The 23,476-nt window shown below is 49.3% G+C and overlaps 1 protein-coding gene and 1 long non-coding RNA gene across 4 annotated transcripts in view; one reads left to right on the top strand and one right to left on the bottom strand.

Moving 5' to 3' along the window:
- LOC119976182 (contactin-6-like) overlaps positions 1-23,476 on the bottom strand; it is a 49,028-nt gene that overhangs the window by 11,197 nt on the left and 14,355 nt on the right. Inside the window, exons 2-9 of one of the 2 annotated variants that reach the window (XM_038816464.1) lie at positions 22,438-22,743; positions 19,431-19,751; positions 14,998-15,258; positions 12,542-12,658; positions 9,018-9,119; positions 5,055-5,180; positions 4,390-4,485; positions 1,400-1,504 (exon numbers count right to left, since the gene is read on the bottom strand). In XM_038816464.1, the coding sequence (XP_038672392.1) occupies positions 1,400-1,504; positions 4,390-4,485; positions 5,055-5,180; positions 9,018-9,119; positions 12,542-12,658; positions 14,998-15,258; positions 19,431-19,751; positions 22,438-22,743 (1,434 nt within the window). The remainder of the gene's footprint in view (positions 1-1,399; positions 1,505-4,389; positions 4,486-5,054; positions 5,181-9,017; positions 9,120-12,541; positions 12,659-14,997; positions 15,259-19,430; positions 19,752-22,437; positions 22,744-23,476) is intronic. The other variant, XM_038816467.1, reaches the window with a different exon arrangement.
- LOC119976183 overlaps positions 1-23,476 on the top strand; it is a 63,088-nt gene that overhangs the window by 27,398 nt on the left and 12,214 nt on the right. For both annotated transcript variants that reach the window (XR_005462879.1, XR_005462878.1), the window contains exons 2-3: positions 12,573-12,673; positions 19,677-19,734. This is a non-coding gene — a long non-coding RNA (uncharacterized LOC119976183). The remainder of the gene's footprint in view (positions 1-12,572; positions 12,674-19,676; positions 19,735-23,476) is intronic.

Genomic DNA, 23,476 nt, shown 5'->3' with positions numbered 1-23,476 from the left:
TGCAGAGTGTAGATCTCATCTGTTGGTTGTGGAATTGCATAGCTCTGTCTCTCACTTGCTGCTTACGCTGTTTGACCCACAAGTAGTCCTGTGTTGTAGCTTCACCAGGTGAACAGCTGGGGCTGGATTCTCCATTTGGGAGACTAAATCCTCACCCAGACGTGAAAACGGTGGTGTTTTACGCCAGATGGTGATGGCTAGCACGAGGGGACATAGCTTTAAATTGAGGGGAGATAGATATAGGACAGATGTCAGAGGTAGGTTCTTTACTCGGAGAGTAGTAAGGGTGTGGAACGCCCTGCCTGCAACAGCAGTGGACTCGCCAACATTAAGAGCATTTAAATGGTCATTGGATGAACATACGGATGATAATGGAATAGTGTAGATGGGCTTTAGAGTGGTTTAACGGGTCGGCGCAACATCGAGGGCCGAAGGGCCTGTAATGCGCTTTAATGTTCTGGGACAACTGGCGCAAAATGGCCACCAATTTCCTGCACGGGGGTGGGGGGAAAGCTAGCAGCCAGGCAGCGTAGAGGTCCCAGCTTTAGCTGCCGATATGGCCCGGGGTATTGCCGCCCCGTGTTTCATGGCAGACGAAGCCCACGGACCACAAACATAGTTCCCCCTTCAGCTGGTTTGCTTGACTACGACCGCCCCCCCCCCCCCCCCACAGAGCCCCCAGCCCTGATTAAAGCCCCCACCCCACAAACTATGGCGGCACTGGACTGAGTCTGCAGCTGGCACACTGAGGTCCTGAGACGGGTTAGACCACACATGTCACACACCGTTGGGAACTCGGCCGGTCGGGGATGGAGCATCGCGGGCTGGGCCTCGAGCAATGGCCTGAGGCCGTGGATACAGCTTGCGGTGTACTCCTGGAGTAACGTCACTTTTCAGGGGGCAGAGCATCGCAAAAGTGGCGCCGCCCCCGATTCTGTCGTCATTGGGGATTCTCCATCCCTTCGCTGAACGCGATTTCGGCATCAGGGATCGGAGAATCCGGCCCCTCATTTTTCGGTATGCCTGATGTTGCTTCTGGCATGCTCTCCTGCACTCTTCATTGAACCAGGCTTGGTGGTAATGGTGGAATTGGGGATATGAGGTACAGATTTTGGTGGAGTACAATTCTGCTTCTGCTAATGCCCAGAGCGCCTCATGGAAGCCCAGTTTTGAGTTGCTCGATCTATTTGAAGTCTATCCCCTTTAGCACAGCGGTAGTGCCACACAATACAATGGAGGGTATCCTCCGTGTGAAGATGGGACTTGTTCCTACAAGATCTGTGCAGTGGTCATTACTGAGATACATCTACAGCAGGAAAGTTGGTGATGATGAGGTTTGCTATCTAAGGGTGTGAGATAAATACAAGATATTGTTACGGGTTTAGAAATCATTACTTACATTTTTGGACATAAATCGCAAAGATTAAAACAGTAATAACAATTGGCACCACCACAGCAAAGGAGATATGTAAATGTAGATCAGGTGGCGGTTCACATCCTTTACCTGCCAATAGACAACAGCATGTAAATCTATGAACTGGAGATTGTAATCAGCACATTATCTGCAAATTCCAAAAAACTGAAAAATATGTAAAACAATTCTATTTTATCATTAAAACTCCTGTGTACATGCTGACTTCCCATCCAACTTCCTGTTGTCTCAGTTTTTGAACACGACTTTGTTAATGTTTAACACAAAGACGGACCATGTAAACATTTGGAACAGAAATCTGTGACAAGGCAGCATAGCTGCGCAGTGGCTAGCACTGCTGCCTCACGGCACCGAGGTCCCAGGTTCGAATCCGGCCTCTGGGTCACAGTCCGTGTGGAGTTTGCACATTCTCCCTGTGTTTGTGTGGATTTCGCCCCCACAACCCACAGAGGTGCAGGGTAGGCGGATTGGACATATTAAATTGCCCCTTCATTGGGGAAAAATGAATTGGGTATTCTAAATTTATAATAAAAATAAACCCGTTACAATACACTCGCAGGCCAGTAGGTGGCACTGTGGGGTGAGATTTCTCTAACATCATCATCGCTACGTACACAATGGGCTGAATCGCTCTATCACATATCACCAAACAAAATGGCAGCATCAAAAACAATTCACAAATACAATACATGATGTGTTGAAATCACACAAACAAATGGAGGTGGTCATTCAGCTGTGCTGGCTCTTTAAAAGTACTATCCGATTAGTTCCCTATAGCTCTGCTAATTTTTCCTTTTCAAGAACATAACCAATATCCATTTGACAGTTACTACTGAGACTGCTTCTGACCCCATATTTCAGATCATAAACTTGCTGCATAGGCGAAATTCTTCTTAGCCACCCCTTCTCCCACCCCCTTTTCCCTCAGATTCTCCTCCAACTCAAGAACTACTCTGCTCTCGGCTCATCCTCTCACTCTTCATTTGCTGTGCCGCTGCCTAGATCTCCCCAGTCCCACGTTCTGGAATTTCCTCCTCGGAATAATTCCCCCCCCCCCCCCCCCCCACCTTCTATAAGAGCCTCCATCTCATAGACTGAGGTTTGTGCCTGCCGTTCGAACATCTCACTCTCTGGCTCGGTGTCCATTCCCCCCCCCCCCCCCCCCCCAACCAATGAAAACATTAAACAAGGATCTACGCTAAAAAGTGAATTGTGTGCATTTCTTTTTCATTCTTTAACTTCCAGGCAGTTAATCTGCCTTCTGGACCCTTTTCTACCTATGAATGATAGCTACTGACACCAGTAAATTGCGATGGGAACGATAGTAATGCACAAAAAGACCGCTGCTCCTTTCAAAACCTTGGGATGCCCTAAAGTGCTTGACAGCCAAGAAAGTTACTTTAAGTAAAAACACAGAAGTATAATGTAAGCAAAATAGCTTCTGATTTGTGTACGTCAAGATCCCACAAACATCAACATGATAGCAGATAACCTGTTTTAATGACATTGGGGGAGGGGGGGGGGGGGGCAGGAATGGACACTGAGCCAGAGAGTGAGATGTTCGAACATATTGGCCAGGATAGCACCTCTGTCCTTTCATGTAGTGCCAGGGGATCTTTCATGTCCACTGAGAGAGCTGACAGGGATTTTTATTTAATGTCTCCTTCAAACGTCGACGGGCTAGATTCTCCTTTTCAGCGGCTAAGTGTCAGCTCGAATGGAGAATTCGCGGGAGGTTTACGATGGAAAAGAATCGGCGCCGACCGCTCACCGATTCCGGGACTGGCGAGGGGGATAGCAGCGACACCAGGTGAAACTCCCAGCTCGGCTAGAGAATGGCTGGGCCCCTGGCTGTGCATACGCACAGCTGATGATCTGCAGTGGTCATGTGGACCTGACCCGCCATTGGCGACCCCACAGGCCACCACACCCCCCCCCCCCCCCACCAAAGCCCCTCCCCCGGCCAGTGGCACGGATCCCGGCTGAGTGTGGCGGTGCTGAACACCGGGTTCCCGTGCCATTGGGAACTCGGCTCATCGGGGCGGAGCATAGCGGGCGAGTCGGTCAATGGTGCGCCGATGCCATTGCAACGGCGCACGATGCGATGGTGCCATTTCTGAGGGGGCGCAGCATGGATGACTGGCCCGTCAAACCAGCGCCGGCCCCGATGTGGGCCGGAGTCGAATCTCCGCCCGATCGCCGATTACAATATCGGCATCAGGCAACGGAGAATCCCGCCTGGCTCTGACAGTGCAGCACTCCCTCTGCAGTGAATTGTTAGCCGAGACTTTGTCTCAAGTCTCTGGAGTGGGACTTCAACTCACTAGCTTGAAGAATTGAGAGTGCTGCAAACTGGCAGTGCAACACGACGTTAGACCAACAAGAACAAGACTATTTCCACTGGAACAGGGAAGGGGAAGAGGACATTTATTAGAGAAATTATTATTGTGCAGAACGTTATTAACGCTCAAAATGTTAGATCCCTTCTCTCTCCACAGACGCTGTCAGACCTGCTGAGATTGTCCAGTATTTTCTGTTTTTGTTTCAGATTCCAGCATCCTCAGTAATTTACTTTTTATGATAGAATTGGAGTTAGTCTGGCCCTGTAAAGAGCCGGCACAGACACTATGGGTCAATTGGCCTCCTTTTGCAGTGTAAACTTCAATCCTTCAGCAGGTGTCCATGAAAACTGGCAAAAAATACCTCAGCAATTAGCCCTTTCCTTATGAATCTGAATGAAATTAAATGAAAATCGCTTATTGTCACAAGTAGGCTTCAAATGAAGTTACTGTGAAAAGCCCCTAGTCGCCACATTCCGGTGCCTGTTCAGTGAGGCCGGTACGGGAATTGAATCGTGCTGCTGGCCTGCCTTGGTCTGCTTTCAAAGCCAGCGATTTAGCCCCGTGCTAAACCAGCCCCGAAACCAACCCCTGTTGATTTTATCATTAAACACTCACCTGATAGTTTATTTATTTCCCAGAGCAGAATACTCGATGTACAGATCACAATCAATCCGCCCATTGGAGTTACTGCATCCAGAGTGACACGGCAACCTGGAAAAAACATAAAACAGAAAGAATCACAGAGAGCACACATCACGGACACACACACCCTGAGCTGTCTACCACATGCTGTGTATCTGGAGAATGCAACCTGCCATAAAGGGAGTGCAACAAAGGCTTACCCGACTGATTCCTGGGATGGCTTACTCCTATGTTTCTATGGCCTACAGCTGCAGACAACATGTATGTTGCCACAGCAACTTGGACTTCTTTGAGGGAGGGTGCTTGTTGGGGTTGGCCCAGTTGGTGGATGGCCAGTGTGGCCTCATGTCGCTGTGACACAACCAGCAGTAAAAATGGGGGGACATGGAGAATGGAAGACCAGGGAGGGAGAGAGAGGATTTAAATGCAAGAGCAAATATAGAGGGAATTTGTCAAAGTAATGGGATCAAGGATATAACGTGCTCAATGGCGAGTCAGATAAAGAGATAGCAGAAGTCATTAGGAGGAGGTTAATGGGACTCTTTTTACATTGAGCAGCGGAGAATGGTCAGAGGAAATTTAATCCAGAGTATTAAAAATGTAATATAAATTAAAATAAAATCCAGGTTTGAACTTACAATTGGTATTCAAGATAACTTTGAATGTTTTCATGGCCCAGAAATTCATGCTGCATGCCGATAATATGGTGAGTATTAGCAGGAAAAACAAAATCCCCAACATGACAACCATAGTTGCAGAAATTCCTGTTGAAAGAACAAAAATGACACGGATTCATTGGTTGGATAAGAGAAACAAATAAAAACTGGAACTAACTTTGCTTTTTTAAATATAAATTTAGAGCACCCAATTATTTTTTTCCAATTAAGAGGCAATTTAGTGTGGCCAATCCACCTATCCTGCACATCTTTGGGTTGTGGGGATGCAGACACGGGGAGAACGTGCAAACTCCACACGGACAGTGACCCAGGGCCGGGATTCAAACCCGGGCCTCAGCGCCGTGAGGCAGCAATGCCACCGTGCTACCCCAACTGGAACTAACTGAAGGGAATTGTAGGCCATAGATGTTGACAGCACAGAAAATGGCCCACTCGGTCTGTTCCACAACCAGGCGGAACCCGTTTAAAATTAAGAGTTGCCCTTTCAAGAGAGAGATGAGGAGAACCTTTTTCTCTTTTGAGGTTTGTGCAGCTTTGGAATTCTTTGCCTCAGGACGTGGAAGGTAGAGGGCGAAATTCTCCCATCGGGAGGGTAGAGGGCGAAATTCTCCCATCGGGAGGGTAGAGGGCGAAATTCTCCCATCGGTAGCTAAGGGCGAAATTCTCCGCCCCCCCACGACGGGTGGGAGAATAGCGGGAGGGCCTTCCCGACATTTTTGCCGCCCTCCCGCTATTCTCCCCCCCCCCCCCCCCCCCCCCCCCCCCGCCGAAGTCCCGACCCGAATCGCTGCCGCCGTTTTTTTTACGGCCGGCAGCGATTCTCAGCTGTTAGATGGGCCGAAGTCCCAGCCCTTTCCGCCGTTTTTACGAACGGCAAACACACCTGGTCTTGCCGTTCGTAAAAACGGCGTCACAAACTCGCTATTAATAACCATGGCACCAATTGTCACGGCCGTGCCAAGGGTGCCATGGGCCCGCGATCGGTGGGCACCGATCGCGGGCAGCGGGCCCGATGCCCGCGCACTACTTGTCCTTCCGCCGCCCCGCAGTATCCATTCGCGGGGCGGCTGAGGGGCAACCCGGCCCGCGCATGCGCGGGTTTCGCGCAAAAACGCGATGACGTCACCCGCGCATGCGCGGGTTGGAGTCTTCCAAACTGCGCATGCGCGGCTGACGTCATATGACGCGTCAGCCGGCGCTAACTCCGGCAAGCGGGCTTAACGATTTTCGTTAAGCCCGTCTTGCCGGAGCCTACGGCGTCGGGCTGCTAGCCCCGACCGGGGACCAGAATCGGTCCCTGGTCGGGAAGGGGCGCGCTGCCGTAAAACCCGCCCGGGTTTTACGGCAGCTTTACGATTTCTCCCGTTTTGGGAGAATCGCGCCCTATGTGCCGACGCCGGAGTGAAAACCAGAGTGTTTCACTCCGGCGTTGGAGGCCGCTACTCGCCCCCTATTCTCCCACCCCCCCAGGGGGCTAGGAGCGGCGCCGCGTCACTTACGCGCACCGGGCCTTGGCGCCGCGTGAAAGCGGCGGAGCATGAAATCATGCGCGGTTGCCGCCGCCCGCGGGCACCCCGCAAGACATGGAGGATTGATCTTGCGGGGCGGCGGAGGAAAAGAGTGCGTCCTTTAGAGACGCCGGGCCGCTACTGGTGCTCGATCCTCCCCCCCCCCCACAGGCCGCACACGCAGCGTTCGCACGCTGTTCACGCCGGCAGCGACCAGCTGTGGTTGGCGCCGGCGTGAACCCGTCGGATTGGGCAGGCCGCTCGGCCCATCCGGGCCGGAGAATCGCCGCTCGCCTGCTACAAACGGCGAGCGGCGATTCTTCGAGCGGCCTGTCGTGAAACGTGGCACGCCGTTTTGGGGAGGGGGGGGGGGTGGGAGAATCGCGTGCGGGTGCCAGGGCGGCATGGCGGGAATCGCCCGGCACTCCCGCGATTCTCCCACCCGGCGTGGGGGTCGGAGAATTGCGCCCAGAATCTTTAAATATTTCTAAGGTGGAGGTTGATAAGATATTTGTTCGGCAAGGGAATGAAAGTTTATTTGGGGTGAATGAGAATGTGGAATTCAAAACACAGCCAGATCAGCCATGATTTTATGGAATGGCAAGGCCGGCTCAAGGGGGCAGAATGGCCTGCTTCTGCTCCTATTTTGTATGATTGTACGTGTTGTATGTTGCTGGAGTAATCCATAACTGCACTGTCCAGTCCACTCCATTAGGCTTTCCAACTGTCCCTTCAAAGATACAGTGAACTCAACGCATGGAGTAATAATGTAATTACAAATTTATATTGATGCAACTTCATTTCCTACATGACAACAATGACGACAATTAAAGAGTATTTAATTGGCTGGAAAGCATTCTTGGATCTTCTGAGGTGGTGAGAGGGTAGTGCAAATGCAAATCTTTCTTTTTTCAGTTCTCTTCACCTGCAACAGGATCTCTTCCTGCTTTTGTGTCGCTACCTCGGATGTCCCCCAAGATTCTATCTTTGGTTCCCTCCAATTTTTGATGAAATACTGCCCCTTGGCAATATCTTCTGAAAGCACAGCATTTGTTTTGATATGCAGGCTGGTGACAACCACATGTACTTCACAGCCACCTTCCTGAACACCTATCTTTTTAAACATTTTTCCAATTAAGGTGCAATTTAGCGTGGCCAATCCATGCACCGCGCACATCTTTTGGGTCGTGGGGGTGAGACCCACGCAGGCACGGGGAGAATGTGCAAACTTCACATGGACAGTGACCCGGGGATGAGCAGAAATGTTTTCCCAATTAAATAGTAGAAAAACTGAAGTTACTGGGCAGGACTTTCTGTTCCTGCTCGCCCAGAGGACAGAAATTCCCATCCCAGGTCAACGGACCTTTCAATGTCCGTCAAATTGTCCGTTCCGTCCGCGCCGATTCCAATGATGGGCGAGACTGGAATATTTACCGGATTGTTTTCGGTCCTCATTCCGAACTGCATTGCCTTTCCACTGATTCTATACCTCTCCCTGCCAAAGCCCTGTTATCAAACCAGTCTGTTTGCAACACTGGCCTCGAATTGACTCCAAGATAAGCTTCCACCTCACGTTCATGTCATCTTAGTCTGAGCTTTTTCCAGCTCAGTAGCATCACCCTACTTTGACCCATCTCCACTCACCTGTTGCTGAAACCCTCATTCATAACTTAGTTACCGCTAGACGCCTTCATGTTATCGTATGTCTGGTGTGATCTGCCTGGACTGTATGCAGGACAATACTTTTCACTGTACCCCGGTACACCTGGCAATAAATCTAAATCTTGACGGCTCTTTCACATTCTACCCTCTTTAAAATTCAGGTCACCCAAAACTCTGCCGCCCTCATCTTCGTGTGCTCACTGACCTACAATTGCTTCTGGTCAAGCAGCACCTTGATTTTAAAACCCTCCTTGGTTTTGCCCCTCCCCATCCCTGTCATCACCCTCAGACTTTCCGAGATATCTTTAATTCCGGCCTCATTGTGCATCTACGATTTTAAACTGTCCCTGAACTGGTGGCTGTGCCTTCACGATTCCACCTCTCTTTTCTTCTTTTAAGATTCTCTTTAAAACTACCTCTTTGACCAAGCGTTTGGTCATCTGATCTAATAAATTGTCTCATCATGCCATTGCCATCTGTTTGGAAGTGTAAACCAATATGTCCCACTTTCCCGTCCTTTCTCCATAACTTAGCACTTCTTTTCCCATTAAGTATTTATCCAGTTCCACTGTGAACGTTATTATTGGATCTACTTCCACCTTCCTTTCTGGCTCAGTGTCAAATGCTCCTGCGAAGTGCATTATATAAAATGTACGTTTTTATTGTTCCCCTAACTATTAAATTATAGCACCAACCGGATGATTAAAAATAGTTACTAACAGCGAGACGAAACAAACATGAGCATTCATAATACCTTCAGCCTGTATCCAGCACAGTAGGGCCGCAAAGAGAATGATAAACGAAAGCATTGCAGTGACCTGCAAGAATAGGAGGACTTTTCGATGAAAATCCACACCTGGAAAAAGACACAAAATGGGCATCAACATTACTCACAGAATTGTAGACAGTTACAACAAGAGTGGTAAGCCACAATGGGAGATGACAGTCTTGCCACTAATCTAGAGGCCCAGGTTAATGCTCTGGAGACGTGCAAATCCCACCAGGGTTGATACAATTAATAAATATGGAATATAAAGCTAGTCTCAGTAATGGCGACCATGAAACAATCATCGATTGTCGTTAAAAACCCATCTGGTTCACGAATGCCCTTTAGGGAAGGAAATTTGCCACCCTTACCTGGTCTACATAGGACTCCAGACACACACAGCAATGTGGTTGACTCTTAAATGCCCTCTGAGATGGTCCAACAAGCAACTCCGTTCAAGGACAAATAAGGATGGGCCACAAATGCTGACTTTACCAGTGACACTCACATGCAGAAAAATTAAGAGAATCATGTTACAGGGTTAGGGCGGGAGAGTGGGTCTAGGTAGGGTGCTCTTTTAGAGGGTTAGTTTAGACTTGATGGACCGAATGGCCTCCTTCTGCACTGTAGGGATTCTATGGAAGAAAAAATAAATTGTCTCATCATGCCTTTGAAATGAAATGAAAATTGCTTATTGTCACGAGTAGGCTTCAATGAAGTTACTGTGAAAAGTCCCTAGTCGCCACATTCCGGTGCCTGTTCGGGGAGGCTGGTACGGGAATCGAACCGTGCTGCTGGCCTGCTTGGCCTGCTTTAAAAGCCAGCGATTTAGCCGATTGAGCTAAACCATCTGTTTGGAAGAGTGAACCAATTTGTCCCACCTTCCCGTTCTTTCTCCATAACTTAGCACTTCTTTTCCCATTAAGTATTTCTCCAGTTCCACTGTGAAAGTTATTAGAACAGTGCAGCACAGAACAGGCCCTTCAGCCCTCGATGTTGTGCCGAGCAATGATCACCCTACTTAAACCCACGTAACCCGTATACCCGTAACCCAACAATCCCCCCATTAACCTTACACTACGGGCAATTTAGCATGGCCAATCCACCTAACCCGCACATCTTTGGACTGTGGGAGGAAACCGGAGCACCCGGAGGAAACCCACGCACACACGGGGAGGACGTGCAGACTCCACACAGACAGTGACCCAGCCGGGAATCGAACCTGGGACCCTGGAGCTGTGAAGCATTGATGCTAACCACCATGCTACCGTGAGGCCCCTAAATTATTATTGCATCTACTTCCACCATTCTTTCAAGCAGAAAAGACTTATTTTATTTTTTTAAATAAATTTAGAGTATCCAATTTTTTTTTCCAATTAAGGGGCAATTTAGTGTGGCGAATTTACCTACCCTGCACATCTTTGGGTTTGTGGGGGTGAGACCCACGCAGACACGCGGAGAATATGCAAACTCCACATGGACAGTGACCCAAGACCGGGATCGAACCTGGGACCTTGGCGCCGTGAGGCAGCAGCGCTAACCACTGCACCGCCTTGCCGTCCTAGCAGAAAATACTTGTAGGATTACATCAAAAGCAGAATTTAAGATGACTCGGTGTCATGTTTAACTTTTTCACAATGCCCAATGATTAAATTAGAATAGGAAAACAGAAAATGCTGGGAAAACACGACAGGTCAGCATCCATGAGGATAGTTAATGGGCGGGAATCTCCGGCCTCCCAGCCGCGTTTCCCTCGGCAGCAGGAGGCAACGCCCATTCGCTGGTGGGAAGATTCACTCTTCATGATGCTGCCAATGGGAATTCCCATGGAAGCCACTGCACGCCGCCGGGAACCTGCCGGCGGACCACAGAATTCCACAGCCGGAAAATACCAGCCAATATTTCGAGTCCACATGACTCGGAACTAAAGAAGAGAAAGTGTGATTGTATTTAGGGCGTGTGGAACAGAGATTAGTGGGAGCTGAGAGAGATTGCAACGAAGATGTCGCAGAACGAAAGAACAAGTGACAAATGGGCCGGTCGGGGAGGGAGGGCTTTTGCATCAGAACAAAAAATGTTTGGGACACAAAAAAAGGTTACGAAGGTGGAGAAAGGTCACCGTCTAAAATTGTTGAACTGGATGCTGGGTAACATGCCTAATCGGAAGAGGAGATGATGCTGCTCCTCCAGTTTGCTTTGGGTTTCATTAGCCAAGGCAGCAGGCTAAAGATGGCATGAGAGCCAACTGCAGAGTTGTAATGGCAAGCAACGGGAAGTGTGGGGCCATGCATGCGGGATGAGCGATTGTGACTGTGTTTAGTCTCCCCAATGTAGAGGCGACCAGATTGGGAGCAGAGAATGCAATAGACCAAGTTGAAGGAGGTGCGAGTGGAAAATTGCTTCACCTGAATTGGCGAGGAGGGAGGATGTAAAGGGCTGTGGGAAGGGAATGAGGGTTTGGGGTGATGGCGGAGTGGATCAGGGTGTCACGGAGGGAGCAGTCCCTGTGGAATGCTGACAGCGCAGGTGGGGGGAAGATGTGTTTCGTGGTGGCATCACGCTAGAGTTGGGCAGAAATAGCGGAGGATGGTCTTGTGGAATACGGAGGTTAGTAGGGTGGAAAGTGAGGGCAAGGGGGCCCTGTCATTGTTCTGGGAGGGAGGGGAACAGAGAAAGCTGGTGAGGGAGGGCATTTTGTGATACTGGACTATAATATCAATTATATTTATATCATGTGTGCCCCTGTAACTACATTTGTGCTCCAATATTACTTTTGAATAGTTCTGATGAGACAAAAGGTACTCATTGGCTTAGATGCCTGTTTAGAAGAGGCAATTTGTAGAAATAGATAGTGTATACACAATGCTGTTAATATCAGAAAGGACACAAAATGGCTGAACAAGCCACATTCCCTGTAAACTGTCTCATGAGACCCAAGCGTGGGTATGTATAGAGAGTGTCCCAACAGCCGCTGATAACAGCTTCACAGAACAAAGAGTGCAATGTATCCTTGATAAAGCTCAAGGTCCACAGCTGTAGGCAGGACATATCCTTGTGTTAGTTTTGAATGACTTGTGTGTGGTTAGGGGCGGGTAAGACAACACCCACTTTAGCCATATACGTGATAACTGGGATGCTAAGAAAATTGATTGACTGCATGTAATGGATTGTGATGCGCATATAGTTGATTGATTGTGTGTAAATAAGAATCCGCCCGTTGAATCTGTATATTAACCCGTGTGAGCCTTAGCTCAAGTGAGGAAAGGTGCTGTCAATAGGCTGCGGAGCCTCAGGCCTTCTCTCCCAGAATTCTGACATAATAAACTCCTTTTTTAACTTATACTCAGGCCTTCGTGTGAATATTTTCACCTCTAATAGCTGGAAAACCTCAGCAGGTCTGGCAACAGATTTTGTTTCAGATTCCGGCATCCACAGCCTCTCACTATTAAATTATAATTAAGACATTTTTAAACTTCTAACAGCAAACTGCAAAAATAATATGTTCTTCTTACTTATTTTTTTCATGTCGTGGTGCAAACACAGAAGCATTATACCAACGAAGATCACAGAGGCAGAAATCAGTGCCAAAATGGACAATACCATTGTGTGGTGAAGCGGAGGTGGAAGATCTGGAACAGAAAACGGTACGTTAAACTTATTTTTTTTTTACATCAGATAATATTGTTACAATCCAGTGAGGGACCAGTAGCTCTTTGTTTAGAGAAGGTGTAGTTTGAAATCTTACAGGAGAATAAAGTCACAAAAGTCCACAACTTTAAACAAACAAAATGAACCTTGGAAAAATGCATTTACGGGCTGTGGGCTGTGGCTAGGCCAGCATTTCGTGCCTATCCTGATTTTCCCTGAGAAGCTGGTGATGAGCTGCAGTCCATGTAGTGTAGGTGCACCCACAGTGCTGTTAGGGAGGGAGCTCCAGGAGTCTGACCCAGTGACAGTGAAGGAACTGCCGATATATTTCCAAGTCAGGGTAGCGGGTGACTCAGAGGGGAACGTCACAGGCGGTCGTGTTCCTTCGTATCTGCTGCTCTTGCCCTTCTAGATATGACAGTCGGAAGTTCAGTTAGGCGGTCAATGCCTGCCTTTTGTCGAGGACCAAGGGCACTGCTTCCTACCACGTAAAATCATGCCATGAACCCAAGGTTGCATCACTGCCTCAGTAATAAAGTTTGCTGTTCCAACCGTCTTTCAGCAGGCAGTGATGAGGCCAAAACCCATCGAATATACAGGAAACTCAGGGCTTGTGAGCAAAGTAGCCATTTTTCTTCATGACATTTAAGTGAAAAAAAAGTATCAAATCTGAACTGATTGATACACCCGTGATATTTACAAAAATAAACATCAGCCCGTTGCACTGCTCACTGTGCCTTAAGCTTAAGTTTGCGGGTACCTCTTGGTGCCCCACTCCCTCGCTGACAGCGGCACTGGAGGCAGATTGCTGACTGTGGCGTTTTGTTGGCCCAAATGATCTTGGCTGTCGTGCCCTCTGACTTGTGGGGCCTGAGCAGGCTGTGCTGAGGGGGTTTCGCTCAGCGATGTGCCTGGCAGTCCTCAGTCATCGCCACTTTGAAGATGGCGCGATGACTCGTAGAGAGGTGGAGGAGAAGCTGGCCTCTGGCGGTCCTGTGTGAGGTGGCCAGAGAGGACAGGCACCTTGTCTACTACCACATCAAAACGCCAAAACAGGATTTGCCCGTAACAAATCCAGGCTGCCTTTTAATGACCTGAATTTGACCAACTGATTATGAATTTTGTCCCGAATTATAATTTCTGAAAACTTCCCCACCATTGAGGTTAGACTGACAGGCCTGTAGTTGCTGGCCTCATCCTTAGCTGATTTCTGAATATGGATGCAACGTTTGCAATCCCCCAGACTTCTGGGCACTGCCGTTATGTATAAGGAGGATGGGAGAAATATTGGCCATTTCCATCCCTATTTCCTTCAGCATCCTTGAAGACAACTCCTCTAATCCTGGTGACTTATCACCTTTAAGTACAGCCGATCTACTATTTATCAGTTGTAAACCTTTCAAGTGTCTCAACTATCTCCTCTTTTGCCATGACTTGAGAAGCATCTTTACATCCCTGTAGACATTGACAGTCAATTTGAGCAGAAGTCTGTACTGCGTTAGCTGATCTCAGCCATAGCAGGGGTTAAGGTGTGGTAATTGGCCTAAGTATCCCAAGGGAGGGAAAAATCAGTCAGGGATCACATTCCTAATCACTACTGCTCCATGGTGACACAGCCTGTGTATTGATGCCAGGCAGCAGTGACCATAATACTGTTCATTCCTAAATATCCAACTAACACTGGGTGTTGAGGCTCCTGTATTTAGCAGTCACGTGAAGCAGGTGTGTGAAGGTTTAGGGAACTGTACCACAGCATGTGTCAGCATTCCCAGGCGAGTAGGGGACATAAGGGGGAAAGTTTTTTCAGAACGCAGAATCAGAATACACCCCCATCAATCACGGCTGACTGTATCCTTGTTAATTACATAGAATTTACAGTGCAGAAGGAGGCCATTCGGCCCATTGAGTCTGCACCGGCTCTTGGAAAGAGCACCCTACACAAGGTCAACACCTCCACCCTATCCCCATAACCCAGTAACCCCACCCAACACTAAGGGCAATTTTGGACACTAAGGGCAATTTATCATGGCCAATCCACCTAACCCGCACATCTTTGGACTGTGGGAGGAAACCAGAGCACCCGGAGGAAACCCACGCACACACGGGGAGGATGTGCAGACTCCGCACAGACAGTGACCCAAGCCGGAATCGAACCTGGGACCCTGGAGCTGTGAAGCATTTGTGCTATCCACAATGCTACTGTGCTGTGGAGCGTTAATCAACGTTTATATATCGATATTTATATTGTGTCTCTGCTATCGTGCCAGCAGCAGATGTTGCAAACTTTAACTTCAAAGTGTTGTTCATAAATCAATCTTACCATAAATAGTTAATGTGTAATCTGCCTGGATAGAGCTGATGGGATTGACTGCGAGGCAGGTATAGATCCCACAGTCACCTTTCATAGAGCTCGGGATAATGAGGCTTCTGTTCCCATTTATTAGCCAGTGACGCGGAGAGATTTCCCCTCCGTCCTTCTGCCATTTATACCCATGAGGTTTTCCAGAAACATCACAGGTCAGCGCAATGGTGGAAGCGAGAGAGCTGGTGTTGCTCAATATCGAGGTTTCTGACAGCTCCTCTGAAGGGGAAAAAACAATGATTAAGGAACTGCGATGTTAAAAATCTCCATTTGCAATGAAATTTACCTGTACAACATGGTATAAAAACATCGGCATGCACATTATATACACAGCATGTCTCAAAGTGTTTCACAGCCATTTTTAAAGTACAGTTGTTGTGAGACGAACGTGGTGGTGAATTTGTCCCGTTTCGTCACAAACACGAATGTGACGCATGGTCAGTTGATGTGAGTTTAAGAGATCAGGAAGAGAGTGGTACAGGGCAATTTTCAGTGAAACAGAGGATGGAATTCTCCCAAGACCCAACAGATGGGTTCACTGGGACCTGGGCGGGGGAGGGGGGCCAGAAATTGGTTTCACGGTGCCGTGGGTTTACAGCGGACTCCTTTGCTGGTGTCCACCATGGCGGGTTGGAAACCCCACCAGGGGCCAGTGTGCCAAGAAAGATCCACCACCCGACACCTGGTTATCCGCGATGCTGGTGAAAAAACACCCCAACGGGAAACAGGTTTGGAACGACATAGCGTGCAGATGTTGGGACTCACCTGAACAATGCCCGAGGCTGACTCCGGAGTTCAAGGTAGAGGCTGCGCACAATCCTGGAACATCAGGGCAGCATTGGGGCGGCATGGTGGCACAGTGGGCAGCACTGCTGACTCACAGCACCAGGGATCCGGGTTCGATTCCGACCTTGGGTGACTATCTGTGTGGAGTCTGCATGTTCTGCCCGTGTCTGCGTGGGTTTCCTCCGGGTGCTCCGGATTCCTCCCCCAGTCCAAAGATGTGCAGGTTGGGTGGCTTGACCATGATAAATTACCTTTTAGGGTGGGGTTCAATGACTAGGGCAGGGGATTGGGCCTAGGTAGAGTGGTCTTTGAAAGGGTCGATGTAGTCTTGATGGGCCGAATGGCCTCCTTCTGTACTGTAGGGATTCTATGATCATAGCAGTGGGTGGGAAGAGAATCTGCAGGTGGACCTTCCAGATCAGGTGTCCCGGACGGAGGTTCTCTTCCAGCCTTAGGGAGGTTGCCTTCCAGTGCAGCAGGATGCCATTCTGTCCCTCAAGTCTGTGCTGAACCTCTGAAAGAGAACTCTACCTAGGCCCACCCATCTGAACCTATCCCCATCACCCCGCATCTTCAGACACTAAGAGGGCATTTAGCTTGGTAAATCCACCAAACTGTACATTGTGGGAGGAAACCGGAGCACTCGGAGGAAACCGATGCAGACAGGGGGGAGAACGTGCAAACTCCACACAGACAGTGACCCGTTTCTCTGGCACTGTGAGGCAGCAGTGCTAACCACTGTGCCACCATGCACAATTTATGCCAGAGTCAATTCTAGGGACGAACCCCGAGTGGGAGCCCCATAAGGAGGGAGAGGTGAGGGAGAGCAGACATTGAGGGGGTGGTGGGGGGGGGGGGGGGGGGGGGGAGGGGGGGGGGGAATTCTGGCGGTAAATGTTAGAGGGGGGGGCGGGGGAGAAGAGCCTCTGAGACCTCAGGGATGTGGGCTGGTGGCTGTTAGACTGTAAGTGTCATGTGTTGGTGCAAAAAGACTGCAATGTGTAGCTGACTGGTTGGTGTGCTGGTCCGGTACTTGCACAACCATCATATGGACAATTGGCTGCTGAGCCTTCCAACAAGGAGTCTTTTGGTAGTCTTGTGGGTTACTAATTCTTGGGAGAATGTCACCATTGACCAAGAGGAGAATGTTGAGCACGAACATCTTAATCACTTCCCTGCCTCTTAAGGGATTGGAGAAATGTGCTCATGTCATCTTTCTGAAACTCTGTGGGAATCAGAGTTTTACTGGCATGTCTTCTAATTCTTACCATTGCAATGGCGTCAGCACATGGCATAACTCCCTCTTCAGGTTCGTGCCTTTACACAACCTCTTCACCCAAGGAGATGAGTGCCTCCTCCCTGTTGCAACTTATCCCCGGCTTTGAAGCACCACGCTGTTCAGAGTCCAGCAAACCACAATGATGCGGGACACCTTTTGAGCAGAGTACTTGAGAGACCCACCTGAATGGTCCAAACATCTGAAGCGTATCTCCAGGATGCCTATTGTTAGCTCTATCACAGACACTGTGAGTGCATGTTCTGCATTGCACCCCTTCACCGATGCACTTTGTGGGTAACGAATGGATAGTCATTATCCGTGCCTTATCATCTAGCAGCCAACCTTCTCTGCACTGAGGGCCCTCAAAGATCTGTGACACCTGGGACTGGCACAAGATGTACGAGTCATGCGGACTCCCAGGGTACCTGGCATAAACTTGCATGATCTGTTCCTGGTGATCGCAGATTAGTTGTATGTTGAGCGAGAGGGAAATCTTTCCTGTTTATGAAAATCAGTGGCTGCTGCCAGGAAGCACCTGAGGGCCACATGTGCACTATCAGTGTTGTGCTGTACTAATGACAAAGCCTGGCTTGCTTCACCACAGTAAACTGCATGTTGCACGTTATTGCAAAGGGCCGTTAACATCCCCCATACATTTATGCGTTTATGACCGAGAGATCTTGCACAGTTCCTCAGTGGAACCCTGGAATGAACCACTTGCAAAAACATGTATAAGAACCCCCGTCCCATGAGGCCATTGATTACTCCCACCCCCAGCCACCAACCCGACTTGCCAGTTCCGTAATCAGTGCAGCTGCCTCCCCTGACAGTGACATCTGCAGTGCAGGAGTTTGCTACCCACCCCCAGGATGCAACCCTGTGAGCAACTGACCACGCCCTGCACACTGTGTTGTGCATAGCCCACAGTGCACAAAAATGTCGGTCCACTCCTCGGACTTGGAACAAGACACGTGTGCCATGCATAGCCCTGTGGCATGGCCCACTTAGCCCCAGGACTGCCTTTCATCGTTGATCCTGACAATGTGATCTTTAACTCCCTCCTCCCCTCAATTTGCACGCGAGTCCACCCTATCCTTCCAGCCTCCAGTCAATCCCCACAGCCATGCCCCTGCCTTCCAGCCTCCCACCACCTCCATTGTGGTAGGAATAACAGCAAAAGGGATTATTATTTAAATGATAAAATATTAAAACATGCCGCTGTGCAGAGTGACCTGGGTCCGAGTGTATGAGTCGCAACAAGTTGGTTTACAGGTGCATCAGGTGATTAAGAAGGCGAATGGAAATTTATCCTTCATTGCTAGAGGGATGGAGATTAAGACTCGGGAGGTTATGCTGCAATTGTATAAGGTGTTAGTGAGGCCAAACCTGGAGTATTGTGTTCAGTTTTGGTCTCCTTACTTGAGAAAGGACGTACTGGCGCTGGCGGGTGTGCAGAGGGGATTCACTAGGTTAATCCCAGAGCTGAAGGGGTTGGATTATGAGGAGAGGTTGAGTAGACTGGGACTGTACTCGTTGGAATTTAGAAGGATGAGGGGGGATCTTATAGAAACATTTAAAATTATGAAGGGAATAGATAGGATAGATGCGGGCAGGTTGTTTCCACTGGCGGGTGAAAGCAGAACTAGGGGACATAGCCTCAAAATAAGGGGAAGTAGATTTAGGACTGAGTTTAGGAGGAACTTCTTCACCCAAAGGGTTGTGAATCTATGGAATTCCTTGCCCAGTGGAGCAGTTGAGGCTCCTTCATTAAATGTTTTTAAGATAAAGATAGATAGTTTTTTGAAGAATAAAGGGATGAAGGGTTATGGTGTTCGGGTCGGAAAGTGGAGCTCAGTCCACAAAAGATCAGCCATGATCTCATTGAATGGCGGAGCAGGCTCGAGGGGCCTGATGGCCTACTCCTGCTCCTAGTTCTTATGTTCCTGCCCCAAGGTCTCGCCCGGTGCTGAGAAAATCAAAGCAGTCTCCAGATATGGCAGCAGCACAGTCGAAGGTTAGCAAACGCTGCATGTACAAACCTTGATGGTGTGAATGAAGTGCGGGTCAACCTGTGCATCCCATTTATATCCAGTCGTGAATCAGACTGACCCAAATACCCGCTGTCAGGTTGCTCAATTTGGAGGAAGAATGTGAGTAGTTTAAAAAAAAAAAGAGTATTTGTGATATTGAAGTGGGATCCCGACACGTATCAGCAGGAACATTAATCTGCCATTTACCCACCAAAAGTTGTGCCCCTGCCCACCATGATTCCCACCACTGGCAGATATTCCACCTACTGTCGCTTAAACCCGTGACATAAACATACCTATTATCTGTAGCCGAACAGTTTGAGCAATGATATTTTGTTGATTGGTCGAAAGTGTATAAAGACCCTCGTCTGAAAAATGTAATTGATGAAGGATAAATGATCCATTAAATGGGAAGATGTCAATGCGATCGTTGTATTTTTTCATGAAGGAAGGTTCGGTATTGTTTGGGTGAAACTGCAGCACTTTAGTTCTGGTTCCATTCTCTGTACTTCCACTCAACACCTCCCATTTGAACATTTCAGCCTGGTTCCGGTGTTCCTCAAAGACTCCAGGAAAGAACATGGAGCCCCCAGGAGCACGGTAAACTTCCATTTTTCCTACAAAAGAAATAATAGTACAGTCTCTGTGTGGTGTAGAGTGAGTATTTAGTGTTATTCCATGTACTGAGGGCAAGTGTTGCTTCTATGAAGCATCAATACTTTCTGTCACTGACATGTTATGTGATTGACAGGGTGTAACATCCATTAGTTCACATTGCCACTGGGTTGGCCAGAGTGCATTTTCCCAGGTACTTCACAAATAGCAGGCAGGGAATTGGGAAAATCCCACAGGCAGAATTCATAAATTCCCATCATCTACCAGCAAACTACTCATGGTTTTCTGACAGTCTGTCAGTTGTTTGAGAGCCCCAAGTAACTGGCAGGGTCCATTTAGCCGACGGTCCAGGGGTTTCCCCGACGGCGAGGGGCTGCCCCCACAATGGGAAACCCATTGACCGGCCGGCGTTACGGAGCATCCGGCCGGCGGGGTGAAATGGAAATGTGGCGGGGCGGAGAATCCAGCCCGTCTCAGTGGAGAGAAACAGCAGCCAAATTGCGCATAGTAATAAACGCAATTTGGAGTAATTGTTTGGTTCCTCTTATGGTGATTTAGTTCATAACCACAGGGTGCTTGGCTGGCATTGACAGGCTGGCAGAGACAATGCCAGGGTGTCCAGGTGGCATCTTTCCTGTGCTAGGGATCAGAGGCCAGGGGGTGCCGTACTCATATGAGGTGGGGTGAGGGGGGCTCGGGTACATCCTAACTAGTAAGTTGGGGGGGTTGCGTTGGGGGGATTGAGACAGATCGGGGCACCATTTTCAAATAGCGGAGCTCCTCAGAACAGCAAATTAAGGCAATTAAGATCTCGAGGCCCAAAACAATAACATTTAATAGCGGGGTCATTCGCTGTGCTGCGGGGTCATTCTCTGTGCTGCGGGGCACCGGCATTTATAGCGGGGTCATTCGCTGTGCTGCGGGGCACCGGCAAACATTCACTAAACACGCCTGCAAGTCATTCTGTTTTTTTTCCATAAATAGCCCCCTTTAGCAAAACAGCAGGATGTGTCATGCAAAACCTAGACATGCTAATGGGGATGATGTCCTTATTACTCAAAGTTTCTAAATTGGAGGGGCGGGATTCTCCCATTGCCGGCGCCGAAATTGCTTTTGCCGATTGGCCGGAGAATCCGTTTTTACGCCAAAATCGGGGGCGGTGCAGTTTTTCGGATGCTCCGCCCACTCAAAAACGGCATGCTCAAGGATTACGCTGGACACCATTGGGACGGCCTCAGGACGTCACCCGCGGCCCTCCCCCGATGCTCCCCCCCCCCCAATGGGCCGTCTACCAGACAGCATCGGTCGCGTGTCCTCTCAACTTTCATGGAACCTGGGACAGCACGGTGGCAGAGTGGTTAGCATTGCTGCCTCACGGCGCTGAGGACCCGGGTTCGAATCCCGGCTCTGGGTCACTGTCCGTGTGGAGTTTGTAGATTCTCCCCGTGTCTGTGTGTGTTTCACCCCCACAACCCAAAGATGTGCAGGGTAGGTGGATTGGCCACGCTAAATTGCCCCTTAATTGTAAAAAAATTAATTGGGTACTGTATATTTTTATTTAAAAACCTGGCGTGACGGCTGCAGACTGTGTCCAGCGGTGCCACAGTCGGGGGGGGGGGGGGGTTTGGGAGCCGTTCTGCTGGTGGGGGGGGGGGGGGGGGGGGGGGGGCTTCGGCAGGGTCTGGGGAGACTGCTGGGGGGTGGTCCAGGGTGGCAATGGAGGTTACAGGGGGGAACTATCTGGCAGGCCGGGTCCGCACGCAGCCGCCGCCATGTTGTACGCCGCCGCTATGCGCGGCCACGGACCCGGCCATTCTGCTAGCCCCCCACCGGGGCGGAGCATCGGTGCGGGGGCGCCCCGACATTTTGGTCGTAAGGCCCGGCGCATTCTCTGGACATAGCTGCAAAATCGGAGAATCCAGCCCCAGATGTCTGGTCGGCAGTCATATTGTGCCCAAATGGTTTGGTGGGATAGTGAAAGGGACATTTGGCAGCTATAAGGAGAGACTTTGGCTGAGCTTCTCCACCTGTTCCTGCCGGTGGGGTTCTCTGCTCCCCCTGCAGTGAACGGGGTTTTGGCTGTGTGCCTAATTCTCCGCTCCCGCTGGCATCAGTGGCAGGGCGAACGCCGATCGGAGAATCCCGGCCTTTATCCTTACTCCCCCTGTTAGCATGTCACATCATGTGACTGAATTGCCAACATCATGTGACTGAATTGCCATTCCGTTTCCACGATTTCAATATTTTCACAGAATCCATATTGTGCAGAAGGAGGCCATTCAGCCCATCGGGTCCGCACTGACCCTCTGAAAGAGCACCCCCACCCAAGCCCACTTCCCCCACCCTATCCCCGTAACCCCACCTAACCTGCACCTCTTTGGACACTGAGGGGCAATTGAACATGGCGTGTCCACCCAACCTGCACATATTTGGAGTGTGGGAGGAAACCGGAGCACCCGGAGGAAACCCACGCAGACGGGGAGAACGTGCAAACTCCACACAGACAGTGACCCAAGGCCGGAATCGAACTCGGTTCCCTGGCGCTGTGAGGCAGCAGTGCTAACCACTGTACCACCAGCTTCAATGACGTTAACAGCCATAACTCTGTGGTAGACAATTCTTAAGTGAAGTGAATGATTCATGAGTCATATCAGTTTCAACACGTACAAATAAATCAAAAGTACTCACCAGAGACAAACAATTCTATTGTTCCCTCCAGTTTGGCATCAACAGAAATGGTATAAACCCCTTGGTCCGCAGGTTTCACATTGCTCAGGATCAGAGAGCCATCATTTTCATTAAAATATAAACGATGTTTGAACTGTGATTGTGGTTCTATTTTCTGCCTATGCCGGTCATAATCCAAAATAGTTATCGGGTGTTTACTGTTGGTGGTGAATTCCCACAAAAGGTCAGCGTTGGTAAAATTAATTCTTTGTCCAAGATCCAGTAAAACTGACGAACCGACAATGCTATACACTTCTTTGCTTGAAACTGATTGACATAACATAGAACATGCAATAATTAAAACTGTGGTAATGAAACACAAATGGAACGGCAATCATCAAGAAAAACTATAACAAATGAGACTATACGTTATACGAGCAGATATCATTTGGTGCTTTGCCCCAAATCACTTGACCTTCATGTTTTCTGCACTCCCGTTAGAAACATAGACAACTGCAGCAGGAGTAAGCAATTGGGCCCTTCGAACCTGCTCTGCCATTCAGTATGATAATGGCTGATTCCTTATCTCAACACCTTACTCCTCCAGCCTTCTCCCCCATACTCCTTTTGAGTCTCAAATTTCCTTTTCAAATATATTCAGTGACTTGGCTTCCCTTCACCACCCTCTGGGTGAAGAGATTTCTCCTCATCTCATTCCTACGTAGCCAACTCCATATCCTGAGATTGTGACCACTCATTCCAGACAACCCCAGCCCAAGGAAACAACACCCCTGCATCCAGCCCTGTAAAAATGTTACTCGCTTCAATGAGACCCCCTCCCATTCTTCTGGCAAGTGAACACCGGCCTAGTTGATCCATTCTCTCCTCCAACAACAGTCCCGCCACCCCAGGAATCAGTCTGGTGAACCTTTGCTGCACTCCCATCTATGGTACGTATATCCTGTCACATGTAAGGACCCAAAGCTGCACAAGAAACTCCAGGGTGGCACGGTAGCCCAGTGGTTAGCACTGCTGCCTCACAACGCCAGGGACCCGGGTT

The sequence above is a fragment of the Scyliorhinus canicula genome, chromosome 13, assembly GCF_902713615.1.
Source record: "Scyliorhinus canicula chromosome 13, sScyCan1.1, whole genome shotgun sequence".
NCBI lineage: Eukaryota > Metazoa > Chordata > Chondrichthyes > Carcharhiniformes > Scyliorhinidae > Scyliorhinus > Scyliorhinus canicula.
Note: the sequence above shows the minus strand (reverse complement) of the source record. Positions and strands in the feature narration are given on the sequence as shown.